A 26,926-nucleotide genomic window follows, 5' to 3' on the forward strand; every position below is an offset into this window, starting at 1 on the left:
ATACAATGGAGAAAAGACAGCCTCTTCAATAAGTGGTGCTAGGAAAACTGGACAGCTACATGTAAAAGTATGAGATTAGATCACTCCCTAACACCATACACAAAAATAAACTCCAAATGGATTAAAGACCTAAATGTAAGGCCAGACACTAACAAATTCTTAGCGGAAAACATAGGCAGAACACTCTAGGACATAAATCACAGCAAGATCCTTGTTGACCCACCTCCTAGAGAAATGGAAATAAAAACAAAAATAAACAAAAGGGACCTAATGAAACTTAAAAGCTTTTGCACAGCAAAGGAAACCATAAACAAGACAAAAAGACAACCCTCAGAATGGGAGAAAATATTTGCAAATGAAGCAACTGAAAAAGGATTAATCTCCAAAATTTACAAGCAGCTCTTGCAGCTGAATATCAAAAAAACAAAAAACCCAATCCAAAAATGGGCAGAAGACCTAAATAGACATTTCCCCGAAGAAGATACACAGATTGCCAACAAACATATGAAAGGATGCTCAACATCACTAATCATTAGAGAAATGCAAATCAAAACTACAATGAGATATCACCTCACACCAGTCAGAATGGCCATCACCACAAAATCTACAAACAATAAATCCTGGAGAGGGTGTGGAGCAAAGGGAACCCTCTTGCACTGTTAGTGGGAATGTAAATTGATACAGCCACTATGGAGAACAGTATGGAGGTTCCTTAAAAAACTACAAATAGAACTACCATATGACCCAGCAATCCCACTACTGGGCATATACCCTGAGAAAAGCATAATTCAAAAAGAGTCATGTACCACAATGTTCATTGCAGCTCTATTTACAATAGCCAGGACATGGAAGCAACCTAAGTGTCCATCAACAGATGAATGGTGAAAGAAGATGTGGCACATATATACAATGGATTATTACTCAGCTATAAAAAGAAATGAAATTGAGTTATTTGTAGTGCAGTGGATGGACCTAAAGACTGTCATACAGAGTAAAGTAAGTCAGAAAGAGAAAAATACGGTATGCTAACACATATATATGGAATCTGAAAAAGAAAAAAAAGGTTCTGAAGAACGTAGGAACAGGACAGGAATAAAGATGCAGACGTAGGGAACAGACTCGAGGACATGGGGAGGGGGAAGAGTTAGCTGGGATGAAGTGAGAGAGTGGCATGGACATATATATACTACCAAATGTAAAATAGCTAGTGGGAAGCAGTTGCATAGCACAGGGAGATCAGCTCGGTGCTTTGTGACCACCTAGAGGGGTGGGATAGGGAGGGTGGAGGGAGGGAGATGCAAGAGGGAGGAGATATGGGGATATATGTATACATATAGCTGATTCACTTTGTTATAAAGCAGAAACTAACACACCATTGTAAAGCAATTATACTCCAATAAAGACATTAAAAAAGAAAAAAAGCTTACAGTTTCAAACTTTGAGTTTGATTAGTGGCTCTCAAAGTGAACCCTGAAGTACTCAAGATTCTTTCAGAGTATCCATGAGTCAAAGCTTTTTCCTTAGTAATCCTAGGAAGTTTTTTGCCTTTTTTTTTTTTTTACTGTGATGACATTTGCACTTTTGATGCAAAAACAATGGTAGATAAAGTTGCTGACGTGTTCGCACAGTTCAAGGCAGTGGCACCAAACTATACTACTAGTTATAATATTCACCACCATCCACTTACAGTTCAAAAAAAAAAGTCAATTTCACCTAAGATATGTCAACCCTTAGATATATGAAATATTGCTGCTGCATACCAAAAGAGTGATTGTCACAAGAAAAATCTTTGTGTGATTGTTTTGAGTTGCAAGCTGAACAAGCCACTTCTTTTTGAAAGAATGACTGAGAGACAAAGTTATTCAGACTCGGGTGGTGGTGAACATTTTGTGGAAAATGAACACAGTGAGGCTGTCACTTCAAGGAAAACAACTGACTGCATTTTATCATCAACGATAAAATTCTAGCTTTCAAGAGAAAATGAGAATTTCGTGAAAGTTGTATGGACCACTGTGGTAGTTAATTTTATGTGTCAAGTTGACTTGCCTAAAGGATGCCCAGACAGCTGGTAAAACATTTTTTCTTGGTGTGTCTGTGAAGATGTTTCTAAAAGATCTTAGCATTTGATTCAGTAGACTGAGTAGATTTCCACACTCACCAATATGGGCAGACATCATCCAATCTGTTTGGGGCCATATGGAACAAAAGAGGAAAAGATGGCAGAATTCTCTCTCTCTTCTTGAGCTGGGATGTCCATCTTTTCCTGCCCCCGACCATCAGAGCTCCTAGTTCTCAGGCCTTCAGACTTGGACTGCATTATACTGCTGTCTTTCCTCGTTCTCCAGCTTGCAGAGGCAGACTATGGGACTGATCAGCTTCCATAACTGCATGCAACTGTTCCTATAATAAATAGATAGATAGGGACCCCTGGTGGTCCAGTGTTAAGACTCTGTGCTCCCAATGCAGGGGGCCCGGGTTCGATCCCTGGTCAGGGAACTAGGTCCCACATGCTGCAACTAAAGATCCTACACGTGGCAACTGAGACCCAGCACAGCCAAATAAATAAATATTTAAAAAATTAGCTAGCTAGCTAGCTTGATGATAGATGATGATGATAGATAGACAGACAGACAGATAGATAGATAGATAGATAGATAGATAGATAGATAGATAGATAGATAGATGATAGATATAGATCCCTGGTCAGGGAACTAGATCCCGCATGCCACAATTAAGAATCCGCATGCTGCAAGTAAGACCTGGCGCAGCCAAATAAATAAATAAATAGTCTGGCAGGGTGTAGACTGGAAGAGTGATCAGAAAGGAAGTTATGGCTGAAAAAGGTTTGAAAGACAGAGTAGTTTTGCTAAGTAGCAAGAGTGGAAAGGGCATTCCAGACAGAGTAGCATGTGCAAGATATACACAATAAAGTCAATGAGACAAAATGGACTGTTTGGGGAAATCAAAGCAGTTTGGTTTATCAGGAGAATAAAATGAAAAAAGGCAAGTGTCCAAAAATAAGACAGGAGAAGCAGGCAGCTGGCAGGTACCATCATAAAGGACCTCATTGCCAATAGTTTCCTCTCTTAGCTTTCTTTTCTGATGTTTATTCCCCAAGTCTTTTTTTCTGTGCCGGTGTGGTGGCTAGGTTCCAAGATGCCCCTAGTGATCCCTGCCTTCTGATCTCTGTGTAATCCCTTCCTGCACTGCGCTAAGGTTGGTCTGGTCTGTGAGTCTAATTGTATGCTACAAAAGTGATGGTATGTCACTTCCAGATTAGGTTATGAGACCCTGCTTTCATATTGGGTGTCTTTCTCTCCCTCTCATCTCTCACTCTGGGAGAAGCAAATACATGAAAAAAAAGAATATAACAAATCCACAAATGCCCATGTATCCAGCTTCAATTTTTGTTAATACTTTGCTAATCTTGTTTTATCTATTCCTTCCCACTCTCACTTCTCCCACCATCACTGGAGTATTTTAAAGCAAATCCCAGGCATCATGTTATTTCACTCACACTTGAATATTTAATTTTTACATATAAGGTCTACTTATAATAACACTATCACATCTGATAAAATTAACATTTCCTTAACATCACCTAATACCCAGTCCAAACTAAAATTTCCCTAATTATCATTTTTTTTATGTTTACAATTATACCTTGGAGTTTGCCTTTTTCCCGTCCTTCCATTTGCTCATTTGGTTAAATTGCTTTTTTGTTCCTTTGCTCAATCATTTTTGGAAATTCTTCTCTAGTCTCTGTAGTCTCTATTCTATGTATATGTATATCACCCCATTGTAAAAGTAGTCAAACTTACATTTCTCTATAAAGATATTCAAATTAAATAATATTTAGAAATACTTCTTAAGGACATATGTAATACCTGGACAGCCTATTATGTCCCTTGTATCATTGTTGTCATACATTTCACTTATATATAGACATATATAAATACATATTTATATGTATATGTTATGTAATGTATTTATATATAAACACATACTTATGTATATTATATATAAGCATACATAATCAAATATTGTTGTATTATTTTGAACTGTCATGTTATATCAATTAAGAATAAGAAAAATAAAATTTTTTACTTTACCTTCACTTATTCCTTCTTTGATGTTCTTCATCACTTCATACAGATCCAAGTTTCTGACATATATTATTTTCCTTCTCTCTGAAGAACTTCTTTTAACATTTCTTGCAAGGAAGTTCTACTGATGACAAATTCCAACTTTCACTTGCCCAGGAAAATATTTGTGTTTCCTTCATTTTTGAAAGATAATTTCACAGAATTCTAGGTTGCTGTTTTTTTTTTTTTAACACTCCAGTCTTTTTGCTTGCACAGTTTCTGAGGAGAAGGCAGATTAATTCTTATCTTTGTTACTCTATAGGTAAGGTGTTTTCTTCCTTCTAGCTTCTTTCAGGACTTTTTCCTTATCTTTGACTTTCTGCAGATTGAATATTATATGCCTCAATACTGTTTGTTTTTTGTTTTTTGTTTTTTTTTATCCTGCTTGGAGTTCTCTAAGCTCCCTTGATCTGTGGTTTGGTGTCTGGCATTAATTTGAAGAAATTCTCAGTCATTATTGTTTCCAATACTTCTTCTGTTACTTTCTCTCTCCTGGTATTCTCATTGTGTGTTAACAGTTGAATCTTGAACACAGGTTAGGGGCACCAACCCTCCACACAGTCGAAAATCCATATATAATTATAGTTGGCCCTCCATACACACAATTCCTCCATATCCATGGTTCCTCTGTCTCTGCAGTTCCACATCTACAGATTCAACCAAACTTGGATCACATAGTACTATAGTATTTATTATTGAAAGAAATCTGTGTATAAGTGAACCAGTATAGTTCAAACCCATGTTGTTCAGAGTCAACTGTATGTTATACCTTTTGCAGTTGTCCCACAGACCTTGGCTATTGGTTTGTTTGGGTTTCTTTCTTCAATCTTTGCTCTCTTTGCTTTTCAAGGATTCTATTGATATATTCTCTAACTCAGAGATTCTTTCCTCAGCTGTGTCATCTACTAATAAGCCCACCAAAGGCATTCTTTTTTTTTTTTCTTTTTGGCTACGTCGGGTCTTTGTTGCTGCGCGCAGGTTTTCTCTAGTTGCAGCGAGCAGGAGCTACCCTTCTTTGCTGTGCGTGGGCTTCTCATTGTGGTGGCTTCTCTTATTGCAGAGCATGGGCTCTAGGGCACGCAGGCTCAGTAGTTGTGGCACACGGGCTTAGTTGCTCTGTGGCATGTGGGATCTTCCTGGACCACGGATCAAACCTGTGTCCCCTGCATTGGGAGGCAGATTCTTAACCACTGAGCCACCAGAGGGTGTCCCCAGAGGCATTCTTCATTACTGTTACAGTATTTTTTATCTTTAGCATTTCTTTTTGGTTCTTTCTTAGGATTTCCATTTCTCTGCTTACACTGCCCATCTGTTCTTGCATAGAAATACTTTATCCATTGGATCCCTTAACATATTAATCATAGTTGTTTTAAATTCCCAGTCTGATAATCCTAACATCTGCCATGTCTTGCTCTGATGCTTGCTTGATGTGTTCCTTCAAATTGTTTTTTTTGGGGGGGTTTTTTTTGCCTTCTGATATGCCTTGTAATTTTTTTCTTGATAGCCAGACATGATGAACCAGGTAAAGAAAACTGTTGTAAATAGGCTTTTAGTAAGGGGGTAGTGAGGTATGGGGAGAAGAGAAGGGCTCTGTAGTCCTGTGATTAGGTCTCAGGCTTTTAGTGAGCCTATGCCTATGGACTGTGAACTTCACAAGAGTTTCTCAGTTTTTTCTCCCCACTTAGGTGGACAGAATGGTTAGAGCAGGCTAGTGTTAGATATTTCCCTTTCCCCAGGTCAGTTAGGCTCTGCATAACTAATCTCCCCTAAGGGCAGACTTTGTTAAGAAAAACCAACTGCTCTGGTATATTTCAAAATTGTTCTTTTTCCCTCCCCTCTACCAGAAGCATGAGAATTTTTCTCTGATATTTACTGTAAGAACCTGGTTGAGCTCCTGGAGGTAAATCTCACAATAATGTGAGGGCTCCCCTATGACCAGGTTCCCCTGGAGTTTTTAATTCTCAGGTTTATCCACACTGAGCCTCCAGCAATTCATCAACTGTAATTCATGTTTTCCAACCCTGGCACTGGTTCCTGCAGTGGTTTCTGCTCATGAGCCACTGCTCCTGTAAGCCATGATTCCCCATATTGGCCTGTTTGTCTCTCCAATCATGGAGGCAGCAGTTTGTTCTGTGTCCTCCCCTTTCTTACAGACCCAAGAATAGTTGATTTTTCCATCTGTTGATCTCTTTACCTGTTAGGACAGAGTGGCGACTTCCAAGCTTCTTACGTGCAGAAGCCAGAAGTGAAAGGTGTGGTTTTAAGTAAAAAAAAAAAAAACAAAACATCATGAATCATCCCAATAGACGCAGAAAAATAATTTAACAAGATCCAACATCTATTCATAATAAAAACCTTCAGGAGTTCCCTGGCGGTCCAGTGGTTAGGACTCAACACTTTCACTGCCAGGGCCTGGGTTCAACCCCTGCTCAGGGAACTAAGAATCCACAAGCTGTGCGGCGAAAAAAGAAAAGAAAAACAAAACCAAAAAAAACCTTCAACTGGGCTTCCCTGGTGGCGCAGTGGTTGAGAGTCCACCTGCCGGTGCAGGGGACATGGGTTCGTGCCCTGGTCCAGGAGGATCCCACATGCCGCGGAGCGGCTGGGCCCGTGAGCCATGGCCACTGAGCCTGCGCATCCGGAGCCTGTGCTCCGCAATGGGAGAGGCCACAACAGTGAGAAGCCCGCGTACCGCAAAAAAAAAAAACCTTCAACAAATTAGGAATAGAAAAGAACATCTTTAACCTTATAAAGGACATCTATGAAAATCCTACAGCTAACAGCATATTTAATGGTGAAATATACTTTCCCACTAAGATCAAGTGCAAGATAAGACTGTACATTCTCACTACCTCTACCGGCCATTGAACTGGCAATTCTAGCCATGGCAATTTGGCAAGAAAAAGAACTAAAAGGCATCCAGATTGAAATTAAGAAGTAAAACTGTCTTTTTTCAATGGCATGAATCTTATATATAGAATATCTGACAGCATTCACTGAAAAAGCTACTAGAATAAACAAGTTCAGCAAGATCATAGGATACAAGAGCAATATACAAAATCAATTATATTTCTATACACTAGCAACAAACAATCCAAAAATGAAAATAAGGAAACAATTCCATTCTCAATAGCATAAAAAACAATTTAGAAATAAACTTAACAAAAGAAAGTGCAAAACTTGGACACTGAAAACAATAAAACATTGTTGAAGAAAATTTTGAAAGATTTAAATAAATGGAAAGATATCACACATTCATAGATTGGAAGACTTAATATCATTATGAGGGCAATACTCTCTAAATTGATCTACAGATTCAAGGCAATCACTATCAAAATCCCAGCTTTTTTACAAAGATTGACCAACTGATCCTAAAATTCTTATGAAAATATCAAGAAGAGTCAAAACAATCTTGAAAAAAGGACAAAGCTGAAAGACTCACCTTCCTGATTTCAAAACACAGTACAAAGCTACAGTAATCAAGACAGTGTGGTACTGGTATAAGGACTGACATTTAGATGAATGAAATAGAATTGAGTCCAGAAATAAACCCAAACATCTATGGCCACTGATTTTTAAGAAAGGTAACAGACAATTCAATGGGAAAAAGATAGCCTTTTCAGTAAATGATGCTGGAACAAATGAATATCTGTATGCAAAATGATGAATCTGAATGCTTACCTCACACCATACATAAAAATTAACTCAAAATGGATTACAGATCTAAATTTAAGAGCTAAAATTATAAAATGCTTAGAAGAAAACACAGGAGTAAATCTTTGGGATCTTGAACTAAGCAATGATTTCTTAGATACAACACCCAAAGTACAAGAAACAAAAGGAAAAATTTGACAGATTGGGCTTCATCAAAATTAAAATTTGCATTTCAAAAATAAATGAGTTCATTCCGATATTTCCAATTCAAAGTTAATATTACAGAGTTTCTACTTAACTTACTTGATTTTATAATTGTATATTTTTTTCTCTTACAATGTTAGAAATCTTGGTTTCTAACATTGTTATAGTCACATATATTTTATCCTGTTATGAAAAGTGGTAAAATAACAATACCAATATTATTAAAAATAAGATAACTCAATGCAATTTAAGATTCCTTTGCTGCTCTTCTTTTCCTAGGATATAGCCCACTGATGATATACAGTCAAAATACAAGGATTTAGAGATACTAAAAACGATTCTTTGTGTGATTATGGTCTGAACGTAATATAGTTAGGTTCATTTGTTTTCAGTTTTTAAGGATTGCTTTTTCTTTTTGATCTAATTTTGTTTCATAATTACATAAAACACTTATATGGTTCCAAACTATAAACAAGGAACATTCAGATGAGTCCTAACTTTCATTCTGTCCCCTCTACACAGTTGGTTCCCATCATTCCATTAGCAATCACTTTTACTAGTTTTTGGTTTATCCTTCCATTGTTTTTGTAGGGAAATATACACACATACTCATATTCCACCCCCATTCCTTCCATAAAAGATAGCATACTATACACTCTATCCTCATCTTGCTCTTTCACATAACAATATATCCTAGAGAGAACTCCATGGCAATATTATATATCTTCCTCAAACCCTTTTATAATTACACAGTAGTAGTTCACTGTGCAGCTATACCATAATTTATTCAACCAATCCCTCTCTGATGAGCATTTGGATTGTTTTTAGTCTTGCTATTACAAATACTGTTGGAATAAATAGCCTCGTTTCTGCTTCCTTTTATATTTTTGCTAGTGAATTTTGGGGATAGAATCCCAGAAGTGGGATTACTAGTCAAAGGGTAAATCACACATAATTTTGTTAGATATTGCTAACTTCTCCATGAGGTTGTACCATTTCTAACAACATTTTACCTGTTTTCCCTTTTCCACTCTTGTCCACCTACAACTCATTCTCCATCATATCTTATAAAATCTTGTAAGACACAAATTGGATCATATAACTCTTCTGCATAAAACTTCAGTGGTTCCCCATTGCATTTAGAATAAAATCCATCCTCTTCATAGTACCTGTAAAAACTTAGATGATGTGGATTCTTCCTCTCTGTATCAGTTAGCATTAGGTTTGACTATGAGCAAGAGAACCAAAGTAACAATAGCTTAAACAAGATAAAAGTTTACATCTCTGATACGTAAGTCTGGAGGAAGAACATCCCGGTTGGCACTGGAGTTCAGCTTCAAGAAGTCCTCAGGGCACAAACTCCTTCCAGGCCATGCTCTGCTGTCCCTAGGACCTGACCCTTATCCCAGTGACCTAAAAGAGCAACTACAGTACCAGTCATTTTATGTGTTCCAAACAGCAAAATTGGAAGAAGAATAAGGGCAAGGGGTACAGGCCTACTGTTTATTAACAAGATTCCTAGAAGCTCTACACGACACTGGCATTTTTATGCCATTGGGTCAGAACTTAGTCATATGACTATACCTACCTATGAGGAATGCTAGAAAATGTCATCTTTATTCTGGGCAACCACATGCCCAGCCAGAAATTGGGAGACTTATCACGATGGAAGAAGTCTCTGCTGCACAGTCTTTTTTTTTAATTTAATTTTATTTATTTACTTACTATTATTTTGGCCACATGGCATGTGGGATCTTCGTTCCCTCACCAGGGATCGAACCCACGACCCTGCAATGGAAGCACAGAGTCTCAGCCACTGGACCATGAGGGAAGTCCCTGCACAATCTCTTTAGTTTCATCTCATACTACTCCACCCTTACCATGCTCCAGCCACACAGACTTCCTTTACTCTTCAAATAAGAGCTTGCTCTTACCTATTTCAAGGCCTTTGCTCTTGCAGTTTCACCTGCCTAGCACATGCTTCCTCAGATCTTCAAACAGCTGGTTCCCTCTCATCATTCAGGACTCAGCTCAAATGTCACTTCCTCAGAGACCTTCTTTGACAACTGTATATAAAGTAGGCACTATCCCAGTCACCCTTTTTCATACTGCACTGCCTTATTTATAGCATTTATCTCCATCTGAAATTATTTATCTTTTGCCTTCCTCTACTAGAATATAATTTCCACAAGACAAGGATCTTTTTTATCTTTACTACTATATCTCTTTTTACCCAATAAAATTCTGAGTAGACAGTGGGAGCTTAATTTTAGTTGAATGAATGAATGTCTGATTCCAAAGGACAATGAATGTCCATTCCAATGGCTGATTCCAAAGCCCATGCTTTTTTCACTACTTCTGCTGTGCCTAGTATATGTGAAATAATACCCCATTCCAGAAGTTAGTCCTTGTTTTTGAATCACAGCCTATTATAGTTATTTTCTTTCAAAGAAGATTTTAAAAAACATTGTTTCTAAAGTAAAACAAAATCTTCCTCTGCTCAGTGAGTAAAAAGAAGAGTTTTAGATATAACATCTTGTGCACATCTAAGTTGTGCAATTTTGTAGTTTTCATCTGTAAAATATAAGAGTTGGTTTAAATTAATTCACTTAATCTACAGATATTTAGCAAGCACTGTGCTAAAACAAAATTAGGGACATGAAAATTACATAATATAATTCCTGCCCTCAAAAAAGATTCACAGCTGCCTTTCAACTCTACAATTTGTATGATTCCATATAGTTGTTGAGTAACCTTTGTGCTAGAGAAAAAGCCTATGACTTCCCATTCCTGAGATATTTATTAAAGATCTGTCACCAAAACACTGATAAACACAAGGCTTCCTTTTAAAAGTGAATATTTAATTCAACACTGCAATAAGAATTAAACAGCATTAAAAACAGAAGCATATTAGTGGCTTAAAAAATGTATAGTAACTTTAGTTTCCTTTGGGGAGGATTTTGATTGCTGGTTCTCTACAGCAAAATGATGCTAGGAAAATGTCTATAGAACATAGAAATTCTCTCTGAATACAAGTCTAAAATGCTTAAAATTAGGGATTAAAGGTTTTAAAGATGCAAATCAGAAATATTCAATATTAGAGGTATCTCATTTGAATCCTAAAAATTTTGACATAATAAAAAGATGGCCAACAAATTAATAACTCGGCATATTCTACAGACTGGCATGCCAGATAACCAGGACTATATTACACGAGCACCTGGCTGTGGTTCATCCACTACCACCTTCTTTGTTCTTCTAGATCCTTCTTGGCTTTCATCTGGGTAACTCCAAGGCACTGCGAGGAAAACAGATGCACAGATGCCCATTTCTCCTGCAGTCCCCCTCAGCATAGCAATTAGGCAGATAGTCAGTGAGAAAAAGGTATATAATCCATAACTTATAGTCCCCACAAGGCCTCACTCAATTTGAAAAACTGCCAGTTCTGTCAAATATGCCAACACTCCAATAAGGTATTTATGACACAAAATCTGAAAAAAAAAAAAGACATTTAAAATTAAAATACAATTACTTATAGCAAAGCAGTTTGATATTTGATAAATATTCCAGGCTTATTTTAAATTCCGTATCTACAAGCTAAGCTATGAATATAAACCCAAACCATTGCTGTTCTAAGTCAAATAAACTTTACTTAATAAAGATGACCTGACTTTAATAAATTTACAACTATTAGTCAATGTTGCTTAGTTGGAATTAGACTAGGGTTCTTATTTATCCTGGCTTCCATGGATAAGATAACTATCTGCCTAAAGAGAAGGGGGAAGGAGTATCTATGAACCCCTTAGACTTATATGCAAATTGAGTGTCTACATTTTCTAGAAAGAGTTCCATACCTTCCTTCTTCTCAAAGGGATATATGATGCCAAAGTGTCTTGTAGAAACTAAGCAGAGGCAGAAACCTGGTTAATACATTAATTTCAAACTTTTGAGAGGCAGTACAGTGTTGCAGTTAAAAGCATAAGCTTTTGAGTCAGATGACTGGGTTTAAATTCCAACTCCACTTATTAGCTGTGTGATCTTGAAGGAGCCTACTTATCCTCTGTGCCACAATTTCCTCTTTACAACCTATGCAAATAGGTTGTTGTGAAAACTAAATGGGACAATATGTGTAAATGCTTAATAATGCTTGGCACAGTTAGTGCTTGATAAATGTTAGCTTCGTCATGGCATTATTTGAACCTAGGAGCCACAGTTACTGTCTTAGATCCTTACGAGAGGCCCTTAGAATAGACCAGATAAAACAGGGCCACCCTTACATTCATAGATGGATAAGAACAATTATATAAAATCGTTTTAAAATGTAGTTTATTAATAGAATGTGAGAATATGGAAATAAAATTTTAAAATATAAGGACTTCATGAAATTGAATTCTGAGGTGCTAAAATGCAAATTTATTTCTTTATAATATCAAAGTAAGATGGAATAGTATATAATATTTCAAATTTATTACTGTGAACCATAGTAAGAAATAAATTTAACATCATGACTCAGTACAAGCAAATGTATATTCTTAGTATATGTTATATATTCTCATTTTTATATTTTCCACTCTATTTTTCTTTTGTTTTTTAAAGCTGGTTTCTTCCCATCAAATTACTTCCTAACCTACTGTTGCATTGTGACCTCCAGTCTGAAAAGCATTAAAGTAGTGCTTATAAGATAGAGTATGAACTTCTTGGAACCTAAGAGATTAAGTGTTTAAATCTTGACTTCCTCTTACTAAGCTATCTTGCATGTGTCACTTAAATCTATCTTGGCTTCAGCTTCCTTGTTTTAAAAATAAAATAAATGTAGATAGAAACACCTAACTATAGGGTTGCTCTAAAGATTAGAGTTAAAGTATGTTAAACTCCTAGCACAGTGACAAGACCAATATTCACGAGTGTTTATTGTGGCTGTATTTTAATATATTTTAAATATATTAATATAATACACTTAAATATATTTAGGTGCCTACTCTCAGTTTTTTCTTTTTTTTTTTCTCAGTTTATTTCTGATACGTTCTCTAATAAGGCCTTCATATACACTAAAACAATGTCTCTATTTCTTTCCCAGTAGGGATAGAAAAGCCTAAAATATAAAGATGATATTTTAGTTCTGTGTTTCTACTATAAGTTTCTTATCTAACACACAAAATCCTGTTACTCTGATAATTATTTCAAAGTTGACAAGAAAATTCTGAAAATTTCAAAGTTACTAAAGAATAAGTCATATTATTACCAAAGTCTATGGGCACACAGTGTATAGTATCCTTCCACTATAAAGCTGCATATAGAAGGCTTAAGACTTTTTAGTAAACCATTTATAAAGCATAAAATAAAATCTCTCTACTGTCGTCAATTGGCAGACATCCCAAAGTGTTTCTTCAATGTGGAAAATTCAATTGCCATACGTTTTGAAAACTATGCAACAATAAGGAAAAATTACTTAACTAGATTTGCTCAAACTAACCTTTATTTTTCCATCAGTATGTGCTGAAGCTACAGATGTTGAAACACGAACCAATCTTGTGGCTGATAAATGAATTTTGAAATGCCTATGGAAATGTGAATACAGGCAGTCCATGAATAAGTCAACTTCCTCCTGGGTAACTTCCCCAGGTGTTTTGTGAACACTGTCCCACAAAGCTTTTGCATCTTCTGGATGTATGGCATAAGAAATATCCAGAGTTTGAGGGCTACAGGGTACAGACCAAAGAAACTCAGTAGTAGCCATATAATGGTCCATTTTGCATGCAGTCCACATAGCAGCCATCCAAGAAAGATTAAACGCATTGATTGCTAAGGGACGGAAGTAACAGTCAAAAGTTTTCTGAAACCAGGTTCCAATTATGGCTGTATTAGTCTCTGCACCATTTGCAAGGAATAAGGGTAGACAGGTGAAATCTTCTGAAACAGTCTCCAGAAGACTGTCTCCAAATATACAGCAGAACCAACCAGTCCACAACACTTTACCTTCTCTGTGCTCAGATGGCAATTGAGATTTTGACAGAATCTATGAAGAAAAATCAAATGGGTTCATTAAATTCAAAAGTACATCTACTCCTAAAGTGCATCTTCTCAGCATTAATTAGTACATTTAAAAATAAGAAGATATGTAGTATTACCTGCCAAAAACCACAGAGGTAATAGTCTCCCTGATCATTATTAGGGTGTATCAAGTTAACTGACCTTTCTCCTAATACTCTTTATTAGGACAGACATGGTATATGGCAAGATCTTGGTGCAACCAAAATGCAAAAAGGGGTGCCAATATGGTATAACCAGGTACAGTACCCTGAAAAAAAAAGTCTCAAAATCTCAACTTTAACTTCATCTTCCAATGCAGGGGGTGCAGGTTTGATCCCTGGTCAGGGAGCTAAGATCCCACATGCCTCCTGGCCAAAAAAACCCAAAACATAAAACAAATTCAATAAAGACTTTAAAAAATTGGAAAACAAAAATCTCAACTTTAGAAGGGAACTTCCCTGGTGGCGCAGTGGTTAAGAATCTGCCTGCCAATGCAGGGAACACGGGTTCGAGCGCTGATCCGGGAAGATCCCACATGCTATGGAACAACTAAGCCCATGCGCCAAAACTACTGAGCCTGCACTCTAGAGCCCACAAGGCACAACTACTGAAGCCCGCACGCCTAGAGCCAGAGCTCTGCAACAAGAGAAGCCACTGCAATGCGAAGCCCATGCACCGCAACGAAGGGTAGCCCCCGCTCACCGAAACTAGAGAAAGCCCACGCACAGCAACAAAGACCCAACGCAGCCAAAAATAAATAATTTTTTTAAAAAACCTTTAGAAGGGACTGTAAAAGGTCACCGAATCCAATGTGCTTGAATTATTCCACTGAGGAAGACGTCACTATTTCCCAAGGGAGCTCTGTCTATCCACTTAAAATGTTCTTTCATATGTTAGGCCCTACAGTTTCCAACCACTGGTCCTACTTTCTTCTTTATGTGCATGTAGATGAAATCTAATCTAATCTCTCTTCTACAGAAAAAGCCCTTCAAATATTTGATGATCCTTGTCATATATACTGCTACGGTCAGCATCTCCAGTTTCTTCAACCATTCCTTCTATGACATACATTCAAGTGCTCACACTATCTGGACACTCTTCTCTGAAATTCTTTGGCAAAGGAGTCATTCATAAGTGAACATAATTACTTCAAAAAGGTCTGATTACAGGACTGTCACCACCTTTAACCTAGATTATACTCCTACTAATATAATCTTAATAGTAGTTTTCTGGTTTAGTTGACAGCTTTACATAAATTAGCTCTATGTACTCATTTTTGCTATTAATAGGTAAATCCCCCCCCCAACTTACACTGAGGCAGTAAACTTATTCCTATTAAAATATTAATCTCTTTCAATTTGGCCCACTGTGTCAATCCATTCAGATCTTTTAGAATCTTGATTATATTTTCTAGCAGATTGACTAACCCCTCAAACTTTAAATTTGTAAATTATATAACAAACATACCTTCCAGATATTAATAGAAGTTTTAATTAAAGTTTGACCAGGACAAGGTGAAGATCACAGCCCTATATTATATCCCTTTAGAGATGATCATTTGAACAATTATTTTTGCCATTTTTCTCCTTGTTCAAGAAGTTATGAGACTTTCAAATACCTTAAAGCCAGATGTATTATGTCTATCACGTTTTTATAACCTATAAGTCCTGTAACCCTGGCAAGAAATGAGATTTAATTAGAAAACTATTAGGACACTATACTAGGAATTCAAGAGGTTATTTCTATTCCTCACAAGAATATTTGCTTGCCTGATGACATGCCAACCATGTAACTTCTTTGGGCATCAACTGCTTCAACTTGACAGAGACTGCTAATTATCTACCCAGTATCTATTTTTCCTTCCACAGTAAAACAGTGCTTTCACTTGAGGTGGCAAAGTACCCACTAAAAATTTTTTCTAGTCTTCCTTCCATCTGGGATGTAAAGAGAAGTATCTGTTGGGTGTCAGCAAGTTTCGTTAAAGGTTTACTCAGCGGCAGGCATCCTGTCTGACTTTCCCATCTTCCTCCTACTACTTGCCTTGAACTTACATATAGTATTTAGAGCTCCAGGAGCCAATTTAGATTATTATAGTGTGACCATAGGAGGGAAGCCATGCACCAAGGATGATAGAGAGGACAGAAGGAGCTTAGATTATTAATAATTTCATGAAGCATTTACCAGCCTGGAAAAGCTTACCTTTGGACACTTTTTTGGAAGACAAGTAAACCTCTATTGTCACTGTTATTTAGACTTTCTGTTATATGCAGCTGAATCTAATTCCAGTAATCCTGAGATCCTTGCCAATACTATGATCTATACCAGGGGTCAGCAAACCTTTTCTGCAGAAGGCCAGATAGTAAATATTTTAGGCTTTGCAAGCCATGTGGTCTCTGTAGCAACTACAACTCTGCTGTTGTAATACAAAAACAGCCATAGACGATATGTAAACAAATGAAAGGGGCTTTATTCCAATAAAACGTTATTTACAAAGCCAAGCAGCAGGCCATAGTTTGCTAACCCCTGATCTATACAAATAAACAAAATTTCAACTGTTTCAGCATTTATCAATGACTAAAATGAGTTAATTTAGCAGAAACAGAAGGAGCAGGCATAAATAATAAATCTGGTTTCTTAATAAATCAAAGGACAGTCATATTACTTTTATATACTACATATAGTAAGGAATGTAAAATGTTACATTTCTGAGAGTAACTTGGTATGATATATCACAATATGTAACAATGTTACTTCTTTGCTAAAATTCTACTTCTAGGATTTTAATCCCACTAAAAACCATAGAATTATAGATAAATTTACAAAAACGTAAAATTTACATTTAGTTACTCAAAATGACATGAGTAACTATCTACAGCACTGATTATTAGTAAAAAAAAAAGCCATAATGCACAAGTATGGGCAATATGATCACAATTTTAATAGATACAGACAGCCAAATAGATATATCTAGATTCATGATGGAGTCTGTAATTTTCTTATAATGTCTTTGTCTAGTTTTGGTATTAGGGTAATACTGGGCTCATAGGATGAATTAGGAAGTATTCCCTCTGCTTCTATCTCTGAAAGAAATTGTAGACAACTGGTATAATTTCTTCCCTAAACGTTTGGTGGAATTCACTAGTGAACCCATCTGGATCTGTTGCTTTCTGTTTTGGAAGGTTATTAATTATTGATTCAATTTCTCTAATAGGACTAGGCCTATTCAGATTGTCTACTGACAAATAGATGTATACCAAAATGTTAAACTGTGGTTTTTAACTTTCTTTGTTTTTTTTACCTTTAAAATATTTATTTATTGGAAAGGTAGTAGTCTCATATAGTACAAAATTCAAATAGAAATGTACACTCTGAAAAGTTAGTCTATCAGCTACCTCTGTCTACCCGCCTCCCCCAACTCAGTTCTTGCCCCCAGAGCCCAGTTACCAGTGTTTCGTGTATCTTTCTGGAGCTGCTCGATGCCTATGCACAATGCATAGCTTTTTATTTCTGTTTTTAAGAAAATGTACAACAAAATCTTCTGTTACATGCAGAGTTTAAGTGTTTTTGCAAATACATGTATTATTTTTTCTTCTTTTATGGCCCCTGGCTAAAACGTCTTGTTCAGGAAAGCCGTTCATGTTCCAAGATTGAAAACAATTTTCCTATATTTACTTCTAATACTTTTCTATTTGGGTTTTAAATTGACATCTTTAAACCAACTGGGTTTTTATATTTGAACAGAGTCTGATACAGGGGGGATCTAATTTTATTTTCTTTGAAGTATGGCTAATGAATTGCTTCAATACCATTTAATCCAGCCTTTCCAATGGATCCATATCATTTAATATCCAGGTCCCAAATCTCCAGCATCAGTAACAACCACCGAGGATAGCTTCATCCCACAAGTCCCACTCCTGGGTGCTATGTTTGCCAGGATGCTTCTTCTCTCTACTGGACCTTCTTCCCTCCTTCATGGTGTCCCAATCATGGGTGCCCTTTCTGTACTTGGACTTCTCTGTGCTTCCTGGCGCCACTTTGGCCTTCCTCCTGTTCTCTTTGTGGGAATCTTCATCCTCTTCATCCCTGTGGTGCGTCCTCTTCCACGATACCTGCTCCTCATCGCCATGTCCTCCTCCTCCCTGGACCTTCCCGTCCAGCCTCCGTCTTGATCTCCTGCCTGATGGACACTGGTGTGGTCCTCTGAGAAGCAGCTGGCCTCTTCTCTGTGTTGTGCTGTGTGGGGGCCAGTGGCCATTCCTTGCACAGGTGGGCTTGGAAACCACTGGTTATTGAAGAAATGGTCATTTTTTTCTGACAGTGATTTACAGGTTCCAGTCTTTGCCGGAAGTGATGAATATTGGACAGTGTGGGTTAAGTGGCTTTCCACTGTTTTCGGCCTTTTGTAGGAACTGGGGGACTTGTGGGGCCTCCTGAAGGGGAATCTCTGCTCCAGCATTGGAGGTCTGGGTGCAGTGTGGTCCTTTTCTCTGTATACAGAGTCTTCTGTCCCCTTTCTAAAGCAAACCTCTGGTTGTAATCCTCTGACTCTTTGCTTTCTAATATAATCCTGAAGTTCATGTTGAAAAGAGTCATAAGTCTTCGAATTTTCCATTATATTGACTATGGATGAAACTCTGGAGTCATCACCATGCACTAGTTTACTGAGAGAAATTTCCACAAACAGATGGAGCCTCACTTCCTCAAGCCTACAAGTCTTTGGGGTTGTGTAAGTAGAAGATCTGTGGGCCCACAAAGAGCAGAGGTTTGCCTGCCAAGAACCTCAAAAGGAAAGAAGGAAGGAAGAAAGGAAGGAAGGGAGGAAAGAAGGAAGGAAGGAAAGAAGGAAGGAGCCCTAGATAGGGGTAGGTTTTACTCAGCTCCAGGAGAAGAATCCCAACTTCTTTGCAGCTCAAACTTCTCCCTTTCTTTGTACTTTCATGTATTTTCCAAGTTTTCTAAGATAAACATAATTATATTGTAAAAGGAAAAAAACTTTTTTTTTAAGTTGGTCATATCTAATTACTATAATTTGGTCAAACAAGACATAAAATAGGTTATAAATCACAAGCTTAAGAATTTTAAAAACCGTAAGAAAATATCACAATTTCTAAACCAAGACAATGCACATTCTTTTCTCCTAGGAAGCAAGTACTGCTTATATGATATACCTGGACAAGAAATGCTTCAGGGTCTCTCTGTGTTCCTTTCATTCCCAGGAGAGTAGAGAAAATCACTTTGATGTTGAAATCGTCTCCCACTTCCACAGCAAGTCCTTTTTGCTTTTCAGCAGCAATAAATGCATTCAGAAGTTTAGAATACTCTTTGAAATTAGTATAGGAGAATTTATATAAGGGAGTTAAACTATATAAAGTCCATTGTTTATGCAGAAGGAATGCGAACTTTTGAGGATCAACATCTTCCTAAAAAAAATCAAGACAAAGGAAGTTTAAGAATTAGGAAACATGAGTAACTAAGAACTTAATCAAAGTATCTTAAATATTTAAAACAAAGCCATTACTGGGTACCTGATCTTTGCATCTGCTGTACTTTCCCTTTGGAATGTTCTTCCCAGGGTGTTCACATGGCATGTCCCTTTCCTTCATTCAGGTCTCTGCCCAAATGTCACTCAAGAGGCCACCCTATCTAAAGTAGCACCTGTACCCATTCCAGCTTTGTCACTCTGTATCTCCTTAACATGCTTTATTTTTTTCACAGCACTTATTACTGTCTGACATTAGGTACTTGCCTGATTTTTACTGTCTTCACAACTAGAGTATGAGTTTGATGAGAACAGGAATTTTGCCTATTTTATTCACTACTGTATCTCTAGCACCTAGAACAATGTCATCTAGAACAGCTGTTTAATAAATATTTATTGGATGAACAGTTAAATACTTTTAGAAACTTCAAATTATAGAGTTTAAAAATAGTCACCACTGGAGCATCTAATTTCATTGGTTTTAATTAAGTAATTTCTAAAATTGTTTGGCAGTAAATTCACTCCATCACTCTAATTCAGTAGATTAAATAAAAAGATACATGGGAGTATTTTGGCTAGGCTCTATTAGAATCACAGGGACCACTAAAAACAAAACACTTCATTTGTATTGACACTATGGCAGTACTGAGGGTCTTCACATACACCCCCACATAGGCTCCTAGTTTTATCCTGAATTGAATTTTTCTATAGAATCCATACTTCCACAGTCCCAAATATCTTTTGGAACTTTCACCACAGTTGTCCACTTGACAAAAATATTTGTTCTGACTAGAGTACTCATGGAAAAGTTGTAAACTTTTTACTATCAAAAGATTTGGGGGAAAAAAAGGAGGGTCCAATGGTTAGGACTTGGCGCTTTCACTGCCAGTGCCCAGGTTCAGTCCCTGGTTGGGAACTAAGATCCCTTAGGACACGTGGTACGGCCAAGGAAAAAAAGATCTGGCAAAATTATTTGTATCATAGAGAAAAGGAAACACTGAACTGGACATTTCAGTCTTTTTTTTTTTTTTTTTTTTTTTTTTACTGTTGCAATGTTTGTTTTTTTATTTTTCCAGTCTTTAATTTATATACAATCTCTGTTTTCTGGTTAAGAACCATAACTTTCATTACCAGGACTAGTAATTTTTCTTTGTTTTTTTAAATTATTTATTTTATTTACATTTTATTTTCAGCTGTGTTGGGTCTTTGTTGCTGCATGCGGGCTTTCTCTAGTTGGGATGAGTGGGGCTACTCTTCATTGTGGTGTGCGGGCTTCCCATTGCGGTGGCTTCTCTTGTTGCTGAGCGCAGGCTCTAGGCGTATGGGCTTCAGTAGTTGTGGCTCGCAGGCTCTAGAGCTCAGGCTCTGTAGTTGTGGCGCACGGGCTTAGCTGCTCCACGGCATGTGGGATCTTCCCGGACCACGGCTTGAACCCGTGTCCCCTGCATTGGCAGACGGATTCTTAACCACTGCACCACCAGGGAAGCCCTAGTAATTTTTCTTTAAAGAAGGTTTCACAAAAAAGCAAAACTTTTCTCATATGCCAAAAGATACTAGACCCACAACACAGACAAGAAAAAGTTAAAAGGAAGGTGTGGGTGACTGATCAGCCAAGTTCCTTGCTAAGTGACTCAAAAGCATCCATCAAACTTGTATTGACAGCACTTCCCTAGTGGTGCAATGGTTAAGAATCCACCTGCCAATGCAGGGGACACAGGTTCGAGCCCTGGTCTGGGAAGATCCCACTTGCCATGAAGCAACTAATCCCGTGCACCACAACTACTGAGCCTGTGGTCTAGAGCCCTCGAGCCAGAACTACTGAAGCTCGAGTGCCTAGAGCCCTGGAGCCACAACTACTGAAGCCCACGCGCCTAGAGCCCGTGCTCCGCAACAAGGAAGAGTAGTCCCCGCTCTCTGCAACTAGAGAAAGCCCTCGCACAACAACAAAGACCCAACGCTGCCATAAATAAATAATTAAATAAATTTATAAAACAACAAAAAAACTTGTATTGACTGGGGCTTTATTTCATAGTTCAGTAAAATTACAAATTACTAATGTTAATACACAGGGTTTTTTTATGAATGATCAAAACAGAGCATGTTGCCACCAGACAAATCCAGAACAATATAAACATGAAAATAATTAGTAAGTAATTAGAAAAATTTTAAAAACAGGAATTCACGAATCTGTACTGATAAATAGATAAATAAATGGAATAGAAATGAGAAGGGCCTAAAATAGAATGCCAAAGGCTGGTTGGTAAATATGGAGCAAATAGAGATGGAAAATTATTATTTTTCAACCATCACCATAAAGATGGGATTAGGCAAAATATATCAATGGATGAAGGATGTTAAGTGTGAGGCAAAATTTTGATGAGGCACAGGATATTTGTATTATCTTAAAGTGTCTCCCCACAGACCGCTTACTAGTTGCAGGGGGGAATAAAGCAGTAATTATTGGGCAACACGTTGACAAGATGATCAAAATTAACATCACCTATGTACCAGATGTTATTTCCCAAAAAGATACAACATGACCTATACAGTATTCCAGCCAGCAATACATAATTTCAATCTAATCTTGAGAAAACATCAGACAAATACAAAATGAGGAATATTCTATTTAAAAAGGGAAGAGGAGGAAACATATTCTTCAAAAATGTCAGTTATAAAAGACAAAGAAATATTGTGGAAATGTCCCAAATCAAAGGAGGTTAAGGACGGAACTAGAGGATGTCATACTAAATGAAGTCAGAGAAAGAGAAATACAATATCCCTTATATGCGGAATCTAAAAAGAAATGATACAAATGAACTTATTTACAAAACAGAAACAGACTCACAGACTTAAGAGAAGGAACTTATGGTTACCAGGGGGGAAGGGATAGTTAGGGAGTTTGGGATCGACATGTACACACTGCTATATTTAAAATGGATAACCAACAAGGACCTACTGTATAGCACAGGGAACTCTGCTCAATGTTATGTGGCAGCCTGAAACAATCACAACATTGTTAATCGGCTATACTCCAATATAAAATAAAAAGTTAAAAAAAAAAACAACCAAAAAAAAAAAAAACTTTGTCACCATTGGAGAATGCTAGGAAACCAACCCCTAGCATTATTTTGAAAACTAGTAAATAAAGAGAAAGAATTAAAAAAAAAAAAAAGGTTGAAAAACATATGGTACTGGGCTTCCCTGGTGGCGCAGTGGTTGAGAGCCCGCCTGCCGATGCAGGGGACACGGATTCATGCTCCAGTCTAGGAGGATCCCACATGCCGCGGAGCGGCTGGGCCGCTGAGCCTACGCGTCCGGAGCCTGTGCTCCGTAACGGGAGAGGCCACAGCAGTGAGAGGCCCGCGTACCTCAAGGAGAAAAAAAAAAAAAAAAAAAAATATGGTACTGATAGTGTGAATAATTGTTATAGCTGTTTCTCATTTGTTTTATTACCACAGGGAGTAAGAATACACTAAAAATACTATAAATAGTAACAACAATTGAAATGTTTCATTCACAGACATTCTCAATTATTAGTAACACAAAGGAACACAAAGAGCATACCTGCAGTTGTGAACACTGGGGAATTTTCCTTCGAGGTGGAGTCGGGATAAATGAAGTCTGCTTCCTGACTGATTCTAATCGTTTTTGCAGAGGGGTGGCACCTATAAAGTAATCTTTAAGCCTTGAGGATGCACACTGTCTAGGAGTCGATTCTGGTACATCATAAGAATCCATGGTCTACATGAAAAGAAATAAAACCAGAATTCTAAACAGTAAAAAGTTAATTCATGCTCATAGTTTCACTGATTCCTCTATCTACTATAAAGGAATTCTTTCTCTCTCCCTCCTACTCCCTGCCCCATTTTGACTTTTTAATCAAATCCTATATTTCTCATTGGCTATAGGCTATTTTTATGAACATCTTACAGATAGCTCAAATACAGTTATGTTCAAAACTAAATTCAACTCCTTCTGTCCTCCTTCCAAAAGCTAGCTGGTCCATTTTCAAATTCCTGTCAATTTTCTAAGTTAATTTAAATTTATTTAAGTAGTCTCCCACTTTCATATTTTAACATACAATCATTAAGCACATTCTTTTGAATTTTTCCTTCTTCAGTCTCTCCATCCATTCCCAAAGCTACTTCCTTAGCCAGGTCTTATTACCACAACTAAACATTCCATATCTGAGGGTAATCCATTTTTCAGAAATGGTACTTTATTATTAGTCACCTGCGCAAAAAACTTTACAGTGATGAGATAAATTCTACTCTTCTGCTGGGTATTCACAACTCATAATTCAGCTTGTCCTTATCCTACTTCTCCTAGACATAAACACATCCTTGTCTTCATGTGTTTGCTTATCAACTGTATTCCCTACCTCAAGTGTTCTTTTTCCATTCCACCTCCATTAAAACCATGTGTGAATGTGATACCTTTTCAAATAGTAGGGTTTTGTTAACCTTTTTCCCCCCAGAATACCTATGTTACACACTTCTGTCTGTGTCTGTATCAGTGGCCCATTCTAGGAAGCAGTGTGTGTGTGTGTGTGTGTGTGTGTGTGTGTACAGAATGAGATCCTCAGGGGTAAATATTCTGAAAAAGCCCAAGAGCCCTCTAAATGAGTCTAACAAAATCCCTCGAGAATATTCTACAAAATCTTTGGAGATTAATAATACACCAGCCCACACAGCTCTCTTCAATCACCTAGTCTCTACCACTCATTTTGGCCCAAATTCATCTACTTGTACCATTTTTTTGGTGTGCATTTCTTCTCTTCCCAGAAAAACTAAACTACTTTGACTGAAATCATGCTCTTTGTATTTCTCTTGTATAATTACCCTAGTATAATGCTGAATGCTGTTTAATTGTTAAGCAAGTATTGGTTTAATTGAACAAAAGTATTTCATGGAACTCCAAAATTGAAAGGAATTATGATTTAAAAGTTATAAAATTTACTCCCAAGTAGTGGCACAGTTACCCTTTCAAAAATTTTTTTCAGGGCTTCCCTGGTGGAGCAGTGGTTGAGAATCTGCCTGCCAATGCAGGGGACATGGGTTCGAGCCCTGGTCTGGGAAGATCCCACATGCCGCGGGGCAACTGGGCCCATGAGCCACAACTACTGAGCCTGCGCGTCTGGAGCCCGTGCTGAGCAACGAGAGGCCGCGAACACAGCCATAAATAAATAACTAAATAAATATATATAAATTTAAATATAATGATAAATAAAGCTCTTCATTTGCGAAAAAAAATTTTTTTAATTAATTAATTTATTTATTTATGGCTGTGTTGGGTCTTTGTTTCTGTACGAGGGCTTTCTCCAGTTGTGGCAAGCAGGGGCCACTCTTCATCACGGTGCGCGGGGCCTCTCACTATCGCGGCCTCTCTTGTTGCTCAGCACGGGCTCCAGATGCGCAGGCTCAGTAGTTGTGGCTCACGGGCCCAGTTGCCCCGCGGCATGTGGGATCTTCCCAGACCAGGGCTTGAACCCGTGTCCCCTGCATTGGCAGGCAGATTCTCAACCACTGCGCCACCAGGGAAGCCCTATATTTAAATTTCATCATGTCAAAGTATGACACACTTTATACCTTGCACAAAACTCCATAAATTAAATATATAGTTCTCGAAACTCAGATAATGCCCAGAGAAAGATCATATACCATACAACTTAAATAGCAGCTACTCTAAAGCAGTCTGGCTTTAAATGCATACAGAATTGTGTATTCAAAATGGAATTTTAATCAGTCCCATCTACATTGAATGTTTCTTTCAAATCTGTTATTTGGAATAATTGCTAACATTTATTGAGTATTCATCATGTGCCAGGCAACTTTCTAAGCCCTTTAACAAATATTGTCTCATTTAATCCTCAAACAACTGTATGAGGTGGGTTATTATATTCCCAGTTGACAGATAGGAAGATAAAGAAATTAAATAACTTGCCAAAGTCATAGAGCTAAAAATGCCAGAGCCAGAATTTGAACCGAGACAGTCAAACACCAGAGTGGGTGCTCTTACCTCCTTCTTGCACACTGCCTTTTAACAGGGATCAATTTCAAGGCAAAATAAGCCCTACTAAGTTTGACTCCTTAAAAGAGAAATTCTATGAATTCCAAAAGGATTTTAAAGTCTATCTAGGTGAGAGAAAGACTACTAGCTCTGAAAGGACTGGTATCGAGAAAACATTTCCCTTGAGTAATTTAATACTGCAGTAAATGTGAAATAGCCCAATCCATGCATTAAAGATTAGAAAATGGTTTATACCTATTTTACTTTCTCACTCCATACTCAATAATGTGCAATTTTGCTCTGCCAGATAATTAAGAGGTTAAAAATATAGCTTGACTTAATATTTTACTGCCCCAATATTCTTCCTTCCAACTGTAAGGAAAGAGGTCCTCTTACTTGCTTTCTAAAGCCAATCCATCAACCAATATTCTAGATCTCCATGTCCCTTCACATTTCTCTTGGGCACCATCTCCCATGTTTATTTCAAACCTCTATCATCTCTAATCTCTACTTCACAGGATACTTTTCTTCCACTGCCATGCATATTCTTGTATTCCTAACACTAAAAATGTTTTGTTTAAATCCTACTCGTCTCATTCGTTTTGAGACCAATTTCCTGGAAATATGGTATACAACTATTGCCTCCACTTACTAATAAATTTTTTTTGGAAATCTTCAGCAACCTCTCTTATGAATCCATCACTATAAAGACATGGCACTTTTGAAGATTCCCAATAATATTTTTGTGAAAACCATGGCCAAATACTTGGTTCATCAAGTGTGCTCATCCTTACTCCTCTAAACTTTGTTACCTTGTTTTTTTCAGACACTCAATTATTTCTCCTCCTTGTTTCTTATGGTTCCTTCTGATTCATTTGCTGATTCCTATCCTTCCTCCAGTCCCAACAGTTGCATGTCTCCCCAGACTCTGAAATCACTCATTCTCCATATAACATTCATTCTACATATGACTCCTAAATCTCTATTTTCAGACCTTTGCACCTGCATTTCCAATTTCCTGTAAAACATTAAACTTCTTTGTCCTCACATTCATTAAGTTCAAAGCTAAACATTATTTCACAACCAATCTTTCCTTTCCAACTACCCTGTTTCTCAGTAATAATTCCACTCTTCCTTCTCATTTTCCTTCCTGCCCCTTAAAATACTCCTTTGTCATCTTTTACTCTTCCCTCAACTTCACGTTTACATCCAAATTAGCATCAAATTCTGACATATTTCTTAAAAGCATACATACTAGCCTTCTCAGATTTGGCCTTCACTTGCATTCTTAATTATAGCCACTTATCTTACTCCCAGTCTTAACCCCTTTCCCCAATCCATGACTAGTTTCTCCACAGACACCACTTTTATCTTGTCATTACCTTGCTTGAGATCCCGTAACAAT

General features: G+C 37.4%; 2 protein-coding genes across 4 annotated transcripts in view; one reads left to right on the forward strand and one right to left on the reverse strand.

Moving 5' to 3' along the window:
* Positions 1 to 11,422: 11,422 nt before the first annotated feature.
* On the reverse strand, positions 11,423 to 23,250 carry CENPL (centromere protein L). Of its 3 annotated transcripts, none has more exons than XM_065880918.1 (4): positions 23,077 to 23,250; positions 19,268 to 19,453; positions 13,477 to 14,019; positions 11,423 to 11,494 (listed from the first exon to the last, which is right to left on the reverse strand). In XM_065880918.1, exons 1-4 carry the CDS (start codon positions 23,248 to 23,250, stop codon positions 11,423 to 11,425), a joined length of 975 nt encoding a protein of 324 aa, XP_065736990.1. The 3 variants fall into 3 exon arrangements, with proteins under 3 accessions (XP_065736990.1, XP_065736983.1, XP_065736995.1); XM_065880911.1 differs by having other exon boundaries at positions 19,202 to 19,453; XM_065880923.1 differs by lacking the exon at positions 13,477 to 14,019 and having other exon boundaries at positions 19,202 to 19,453.
* Positions 19,593 to 26,926, forward strand: part of DARS2 (aspartyl-tRNA synthetase 2, mitochondrial) — a 28,470-nt gene continuing 21,136 nt past the window's right edge. The window contains exon 1 of the mRNA XM_065880902.1: positions 19,593 to 19,609. Within this exon, the coding sequence (XP_065736974.1) occupies positions 19,593 to 19,609 (17 nt within the window). The remainder of the gene's footprint in view (positions 19,610 to 26,926) is intronic.

The sequence above is a fragment of the Phocoena phocoena genome, chromosome 1 (genome assembly GCF_963924675.1).
Source record: "Phocoena phocoena chromosome 1, mPhoPho1.1, whole genome shotgun sequence".
Classification (NCBI taxonomy): domain Eukaryota; kingdom Metazoa; phylum Chordata; class Mammalia; order Artiodactyla; family Phocoenidae; genus Phocoena; species Phocoena phocoena.